The sequence below is a fragment of the Lycium barbarum genome, chromosome 11, assembly GCF_019175385.1.
Source record: "Lycium barbarum isolate Lr01 chromosome 11, ASM1917538v2, whole genome shotgun sequence".
Lineage (NCBI taxonomy): Eukaryota > Viridiplantae > Streptophyta > Magnoliopsida > Solanales > Solanaceae > Lycium > Lycium barbarum.
This window is the reverse complement of record NC_083347.1, coordinates 119,595,304-119,604,219: the sequence shown is the minus strand read 5'-3', so window position 1 is coordinate 119,604,219 and position 8,916 is coordinate 119,595,304. Positions and strand designations below refer to the sequence as shown.

The window sequence follows — 8,916 nt, the reverse complement described above, 5'->3', positions numbered from 1 at the left end:
AAAAAATAAAGGAGAGATATAGAATAGTTTGTGAGGCATTGTATCAAAAAGATTACAAGTGTTTCAGTGTAGACGTAGGAGCTCCATTCAAATGAACCATTATACTAAAACATTTACAAAGAGCTGTAGAGAACACCCTTGCAACCCAAGGGGACTGGACTAGGATTCATATTGAATCTGAACTAGTATAAAATATATGTGTCATTTATATTCTGCACTTTTATTACTGCATTACGTTATAGTCGACTAGTGTTCTCGAATAGTCGACTGTCTGAGCGAAAAAGTTACAATTCACACCCCCTGCACTTTCAATTGGTATCAGAGCAAGGTCTCACACTTCATTGGTTAACCGCAAGTGAGAAAAGATCAAATGGCTGCATATCAAATCTCTGAAGCAATTTTACAAGATGGGCACTCCACAACGAGACCACCCTAATTCAATGGTGAACATTACTACCATTGGAAAGAAAGGTTCAAGATCTTTGTGCAATCAACAGACTATCAAGCATTGATTATGATCAAGAAAGGACCTAAACCTATTCCAAATGTGGATGGAAAAGATATAAATACAAAAATTGGTCTAGAGTCACATGGTGTGACTAAAGATCAACAGAAGACTCTATCAACAAATGCTAGAGAAAAAGCTTTGTTATACTGTGCAGTTAGTGGAGAAGAGTATGCCAAAATATCAAACTGCGAAACTGCAAGAGAAATGTGGGAGAAACTTGAAATCACATATGAAGGAACATCAAAAGTACGAGAAACCAAAATTGATGCTCTAAGGCACGATTATGAAGCTTTTAGCATGAAGGATGATGAGAACATTGAATCAATGTTCATCAGATTCAGCAAAATCATTGGTGAACTTAAATCTCTTGGAGTGACTTACACCAATTCTCAACAAGTGAGAAAACTTGTCAGAAGTCTACCCAAGACTTGGAAACCAAAGGCGATTGTGTTTAGAAGATGGAAATCTGGATAATTTTACACATAACAAACTAAGAGGAAATCTGATGGATTTTGAAACGAATCATATTCAAAGATATTAGAAGGACGAAAAGAAGAAAATGGTTGCCTTCAAATCTCAGGTTGAAGAATCTGATGACGAGTTTAAGGAAGAAGAAGTGGCTATGATCTCTAGGAATGTGATTGAAGCCATGAGAAGATCGAGAAACAATAGAAAAGGAAATTCAAATTTCAGAAAAGGTAAATCCTCTGCTGTTCAAAGAAATGATGGAAAATGCTACGAATGTGGAAAATATGGTCACATTGCATCTGAATGCCCTGATGCAAAGAGGAAATCATCAAAAAACTATCAAAGACAATGAGCATTCAGAAGTTGGAGTGAAGATGAAGTCTCTGAAGATGATGAAGAAGAAATGGAGAACATTTGCTTCATGGCAATTGGCGAAACTAGCGAGGTAAGACCCTATCACTGTTCCAACTGTAGTGAAACTCAAGAGTTGCTTGATCAAACTCTTGAGGACTTAAATAGGGTGTTTAATGAATATAAAAAGCTTAAGAGAGAAAGAAGGGACTGGGAACTTAAACTAGAAGTAGTTGAAATAGAAAGGGATCTTCTTCAAGAAGAAGTTGAGGACTTGAAACTGCAACTTAATGGGTTGCACAAGTCCAACAATCATAGCTCAGTTAGATCTAACAAATCGACTCGTAACAACAAGTTCACTGGGAAAAGACCTATCAGTAATAGTAATACCCTTGAAACATCTAAAGGTGTGTCAACCAGTTATGAGGAGACAAATCAGTCTAATAAAAGTTTTCAAACTACTGAAAGGAAGTCTCTAAGAAACTTTCATAAGTAGACTACTCAGTCATTTTCTGAAAAACACTTTTCTCAAAAATGTTTTTGCTGTGGAAAAATAGGTCACAAATATCTTCAATGTAGATTTCGTTACGCACCTTCTCCAGGTTGGATATGAAAGCCCAAGACTAATCATCAAAGCACTAACCCTCAAGGACCCAAGGAAGCTTGGGTACCTAAAAGAAAGTAACTACCTTGTTTTGCAGGAACACCACAAGAAGAAATCAAAAGGGAAATGGTATCTAGATAGTGTGTGTTCTAGTCACATGACAGGCGACAAAAGCTTGTTCAAATCAGTTGCAGACTTTGATGGAGGACTAGTTACTTTTGGTGACAATTCAACAGGAACGGTAATTGGTACAGGAACAATTTATTTTAATAATTCTTGTGATATCTCTAACGTCTATCTTGTTGAAGGACTCAAATATAACCTCTTAAGTATCAGTTAGTTGTGTGATTCTGATTTAGAGGTAAGATTCAAAAAGACTGGATGTGTTATAGAAGACAAAACTGGAAACGAAATTCTTCCAGGAAGTAGAACATGAAATGTGTATGTGCTTGACTCTGTTAAAAGTCCAGCTGGACATATTTATTTGGCTTCAATAGGAGAAGATCCTTGGGTTTGGCATAAGAGACTTGGACATGTTAGTATGCGGCCAATTGAAAAATTAGCCAAACATGATTTGGTTTTTAGGCCTGCCTAAAATAAACTATTCAAAGGATCATATCTGCGATGCTCGTCAGAAAGGTAAGCAAACAAGAAGTTCTTTTAATTCCAAAGATATTGTATCTAGTTCTAAACCGTTGCAGCTTCTACACATGGATCTTATTGGTCCTACTAGAACTGCTAGTATTGGAGGAAAAAGGTATGCTTTCGTTATTGTTGATAATTTCTCTCATTTTACCTGGGTAGTATTTCTTGCTCATAAAGATGATACTCTAAAGAACTTTAAGTTTTCTGTGAGAAAATTTAGCGTGACAAAGGATACTATATTACTTCCATAAGGAGTGATCATGGAGGAGAATTTAAAAACAAGGCCTTTGAGGACTTCTGCAATGAACAAGGTTACGCTCATAATTTTTCCTCACCAAGATCTCCTCAGCAAAATGGTGTCGTTGAAAGAAAGAATAGAACCTTACAAGACATGGCTAGAACAATGATTTTAGAACACAATCTGCCACATCACTTCTGGGCAAAAGCTGTAAGCACAGCATGTCATGTATTGAACAGGTGTCTGATTCGACCTATTCTAAAGAAACCCCCTTACGAGCTATGGAATGGTAAGAAACCTAATATTAGCTATTTTTACTCATTTGGGTGCAAATTCTTTGTGCACAATAATGGAAAGGACAACATTGGTAAGTTTAATGCTAGAAGTGACGAAGGTATTTTTGTTGGTTATTCGAATAATAGTAGATCCTATAGAATTTTCAATAAACGCACTAAATCTATTAAATAATCTGTTCATGTTATTTTTTATGCTACTAACCGTTTGGTCAAGAAAGAAAGGTCTGCAGATGAAGATGTTTGCCAGTCTTTAGTCACTACGACTACTCTTTCAACTGATCAGAATCTCTCATTAAAAGAAACTACCTCTGCTGATGAGTCGACTAATATTACAATTGGACGTATTCCAAACAAATGGAGAAGTGAGCCTGATTATCCTAAAAATTTTGTCATTGGGGATATAAATGAAGGAATGAAGACTCGAGCATCTTGTAAAAATAATGCAAATCTAGCTCTCATATCACAAATCGGCCTAAGAAAGTAGATGAGGCTTTAAAGGATGATCATTGGATTAAGGCAATGAAAGAAGAACTAGATCAGTTTGATAAGAATAAAGTATGGAATCTAGTTCCCAGGACTGAAAAAGGATCAGTAATAGGAACAAAATGAGTGTTCAGAAACAAGTTAAATGAAGCAGGCAAAGTTGTGAGAAATAAAGCTCGACTGGTTGCCCAAGGCTACTCACAACAGGAAGGAGTCGACTATGATGAAACATTCGCTCCTGTTGCACGGTTAGAATCTATTCGAATTTTGCTTTCTTAAGTTGCTTTTAAAGGTTTTAAACTATTTCAAATGGATGTTAAAAGTGCTTTCTTAATTGGATTTGTTGAAGAAGAAGTCTTTGTGAAATAGCCACCTGGTTTTGAAAATCCTAAATTCCCATATCATGTGTTCAAGCTAAGTAAGGCGTTATATGTTCTTCAACAAGCTCCTAGATCTTGGTATGATAGACTGAGCACCTTTTTAGTAAAACATGGATTCTCTAGAGGAAAGATTGATACAACACTTTTCATTAAAATATCCTCATCTGGAAATTTAATCATACAAATTTATGTAGATGATATTATTTTTGGAAGTTCTAACCCCTCTTTGTATAGGGAATTTTCTGATCTCATGCAAAGTGAATTCGAAATGAGTACGATGGGCGAACTAACATTTTTCTTGGGGCTTCAAATTCATCAATCTGACAAAGGAATATTTATCTGTCAAAGTAAGTACACAAAGGAGCTTGTTCACAAATTTGGTCTAAGTGATGCTAAGTCCTATATGTTCCATTGACAAAGACGATACAGGTAAAGCAGTTGATGAAACTAAATATAGAGGAATGATAGGCTCTCTACTGTATCTTACTGCTAGTTGACCGGACATCATGTTTAGTGTTTGCAAATGTGCTTGTTTTCAGTCAGCTCCTATTGAATCTCACCTTAGTGCTGTAAAATGAATAATTAGATATTTACTTGGAACAATTTCCTATGGATTATGGTATCCCAAAACTAATCGCTTCAACCTAGAAGGATTTTTTGATGCTGATTTTGCAGGCGATAAAGATGACAGAAAAAGCACAAATGGTTCATGTCAATTACTTAGAAAATCATCAATTTCTTGGCATAGCAAAAAACAGGGATGTGTTTCCCTCTCTACTACTGAAGCTGAATATATTGCTGTTGGGCAATGTTGTGCTCAACTTCTATGGATGGTGCATCAACTAAGTGATTATGATCTATTATTTAAGCCTGTTAAAATTTTCTGTGATAATTCTGGTGCTATATGTTTGTCTAAAAATCCTATGCATCATTCTAGAGCAAAGCATATAGATATTAAACATCATTTTATTAGAGATCATATTATCAAGGGGTCCATTGAATTACAATTTGTTTCCACTGAAAATCAACTTGCTGATATTTTTACAATACCTTTACTTGAGGAAAGATTTTGCATGCTTAGAGAATCTCTAGGAATTATTGATAGACCTATATAGCTACGTTATTTTTGGTAACTTGATTAATTTTCCTGTCTCTAATTTGCTTATGTCCCTTCATTGATTACCGCACCCTACTCCTTCCCCAATTCTCGCCTCCCCATAAATATCATCATCACTCCTTGTCGTCTTTTCTTTCTCCCACTACCTCTCCCACTTCCCCATAAACCCTTCTTCTTCCATAACCATTCCCTCTCCCTATAAACCATTCATCCCTCCATTATTCTTCACTCAACAGTTTTTTTTTCTCATTTCAATCTACGGCTAAAACACAGAAACATTCCTCTCTTTCCACTCGCAAAAGCTCGAGAAACAAGAACAAAGGAAAAGCCTCATCTCCTGTTCGTATAGAATCTGATGGCTCAGATTTCTCTCCTCACAACTCTACAAATTCGTTGTCTCGTTGTTCCTCTAGTAAACGTGAACATTCAACTGAAGGGTATGGTGAGTCTTCCAAGAAATTTAAGTTCAACTATGAAAATGCCTTTCTTGACCGTCGAAACTTCTGGCCACACCAAACTCTGATCTATATCACTCCCTTAAAGATAAATCTTTTGCTTATGGTTGAATTGTGGATTTTGATGTCATCTCGTCACTACATTGTCATATTCAATAGTTTTTTTATGCTCAAGGTTGGGTAAATCTTTTCTCCTATGCACCTCCTCGAGTTTATGAACATCATATTCGCTTGTTTTATGCTAATATTAGAGATACAAAGGATGATGAACTTGAAACTCTTGTTTTTGGCACTCATATTCTGTCTAACAATGCTGGTTTTGACGAAATGTTCAATATCAAAAGCTCTGGATTTTCTGTTTTGTCTCGTAACTCTTGGACGTCTGATTTTGAGGTCACTTATGAAGAGGCTAAGTGGTCTATTTCTCTTGACTCAAATGGTTCCTTGCCCACTCACTTAGGCCCCAAATATTTGTCTTTTGAAACCCGTGTGCTTGCTTACATTGTTGCTACTACTATCCTTCCCAGTGTGGGCTCTTTGTTGACCCTTACTCAGCGTGATACTCTCCTTACTTATTGTGTGGTTAAAAAACGTAAGCTTCACCTCTCCTCCCTAGTCATGAACCACATGTTAGAATCTACTTCTGATTCTACTAACTTGCCCTATGGTATACTCATTACTCGCATTATGGAAGCCCATCATGTTAATCTTGATGACCACCCTCCTATATTTATTAAACAATGTTATGACTATAAAGCATTTGTTAGCATGGGATATGTCTATGTGGATGATGTGTGGGTTCTCAAAAAGGATGTGGATAAGGAACCTGAAAATCCCTGTCCTCCTGTTTTCCAACAATCCAAACCTTTCTCCTCGAACCTCCTATCTGATCACTCTTTTGATATTCTTGCTAAGCTCTCAGTCCTTGATGACAAACTTGACTCCCTCAAAGATCTCCTTGTGTCCACTCATTTTCATATGGAAAGGGTCACGGATCTCTCTAAGGATGCTAGTGCTGATGTTGTTCGACTGCGCCTTAAGATTGATGGTGGCTTAAGGGAAGCAGGTAAGTTGGCTATCAAGCTGCAAGGTAGTGTTGATGGTCTTCCTGCTAAGTTGATTGCAACTCTGGATGCCATGAAGGATGCTATGGTTAACACTCTAGCGTACTTCCTTCGGCCCTTTGCTCAGCAACAGCAGGAGCAGCAGTCTGATGGGGAGCAGGATTAATTGTGTTTTGTCCTGTTTGTTTAAGACAATCTTTTGGTTTTGGACATAAGTCCATCTTAACTGTGTTCTTTTTGCATATTTTTCCTTACTAGCACTAGACTATAGTTTGTGGCTGTCTGTTCAGCCTTATAATCTAACCCTCTTATTACTTCATTATGTTTGTTGCTATTTTGGGTTTGCTGTGTGTCTTTCTTTTTGATTGATGCCAAAGGGGGAGAAAAAGTCTAGTCTGGATGAGTCAACTATTCAGGGGGAGAAGTCTTCTACTCCCATATTCAGGGGGAGTATTATTCAAGAAATGGAATCAACAGGTTAAACAGGGAAGTTGACTACGCTTACTGATAACGTCCAAATCCACCCTATTAATTAGAATGAGCACGGTCGTATGCAAATATATTTTACCCAACTATGAGTCGGGGTCGAATCCCACAGAGAACAATATGTAGGTGATTTAAGTAGATTAGGAATTATCACTAATAATAGCTATGCCCGAACGCATCAATGGTGGTTTTTGATAAGGTTTTTATAAAATATGGAAATATAAATTCTAATCTAGAAAGCAAGTAAATTGATCAATGGCAACAAGAATAGAAGGAGGGAAACTACTTCTCAAGTAACGATTCAATCTATTTCACGAATTGTAAATAATAGCAAGTTTATGTTATTTAGCCTCGGATAATGACTCTAAATTAACTTCTTCCGAAGATTAACTAGACTACCCAATTGAAGATCCCTCAAGCAATTAGGAGCATTAAGAGCACCCGAATATGGCTACAATTGGTATTGCCTATTCCTAGGTCAATTTCCATTAGATGAGGGTTAACGCCCCAAATTCATGTTAATTATCCTATCCCAACTCCGTTTTTCCTCTTTCGAGTTTCAAACAAAGTAAATGGGCGAGTTCAAAGGTTAGCTAATCCCTTGAAAACATTCAAGAACAAGAATAATTAAAATAGCAAAACTTACTTGATTAAGAACAATGCAAATGAATAAATAAGCACAACAAGAGTGTCAATCTTAATTATCACCAAGAGATTTCCATCAACAAGGATTAAAAAGAAGAAAGAACAATTTTTGTAGGAACCCTAGCTTCCAACTTGTGGGAGCTGCCAAAGATATCTGATGTTTTGCCCTAATTTTCTATTTATATGAACTGGAATGGAAGAAATCGTCAAATCCCAGGTTCTGGTTGAAAATTCCCGAAAAACCTTCAGTGCGATCGCGCCACGTCACTGCGCGATCGCGTGAAATTGCTTCGTTTATGTATCGCGAACGCGTGAAAAAGTATCGCGATCGCGCAGAGTCACGAACGCGCATGACCGCGAACGCGTGAACTTACTGCGCGTTCGCGCAGAGTCACGGACGCGCGTGACCGCGAACGCGTGAACTTACTGCGCGACCGCGCAGAGCAATATTTCGCCAATAATTTCCAGAACCTCCAGTTATTTCCAGTTTTTGCAACTTTTTTGCTTGTTTTCCATACTTAGGCTCCAGGGACCTCGTATTACCTGAAACATGACAAAAACTACGTAAAATGACATAGAATTGCTTAAAAACAAGTAAAACTTATAGTTAAAAAGCATCGATAGTGGCGTAAAATCACGCCACATCACTTACACTCACTTTGAGTATTTTTTTGTCATCATAAAAAAGGGGGAGATTGTTAATGTTATGATTTTAATGATGAAAAATTGTTGTGTAGGTACTATACTCAAAGGATCAATCAAAATGATTGGACAGATAAGCCCAATGGATAAAAGGAGTTCAGTTGGCTTGATAGAAGTACAAGCCTAAGTCAGCCGCATAAGGAAAGAAATTCAAGGCTCAATGAAAATAAGCTACTGCGTATTTTTGGAACAAGAATCAGATTTTACCCAATCAATTAAATTATCACAATCATGGAAATTCAAGTATTAAATCAAATCTGCTATACAAGGAAACAAGTACCACTCCAACAAGGCAAATAACGGATAAAGAAGGCAGCTGTACAACTTTTATTACATATCAACGACGCACGAGGAAACAAGCATCCGCCAACTAGAATGATACCACAGAAGGAAAGCATCGTTACAAGTCTTAATGAGCTCTTGCTTTATTCTTGGAAATTAGGATCCTCAATATTCCTAATTTACAAGGATCAA

At 37.0% G+C, this 8,916-nt stretch overlaps 1 protein-coding gene across 1 annotated transcript; it reads left to right on the top strand.

Annotated features, from left to right (window-relative positions):
- The first annotated feature begins 514 nt into the window (after window positions 1-514).
- On the top strand, window positions 515-982 carry LOC132620203 (uncharacterized). Its single transcript, XM_060334895.1, has one exon. It carries the CDS (start codon window positions 515-517, stop codon window positions 980-982), a length of 468 nt encoding a protein of 155 aa, XP_060190878.1.
- The last annotated feature ends 7,934 nt before the right edge of the window (window positions 983-8,916 follow it).

Bases quoted from the DNA above. Each gene is read 5' to 3' on its own strand.
- LOC132620203 (XM_060334895.1), top strand. From the start codon at position 515: ATGATCAAGAAAGGACCTAAACCTATTCCAAATGTGGATGGAAAAGAT.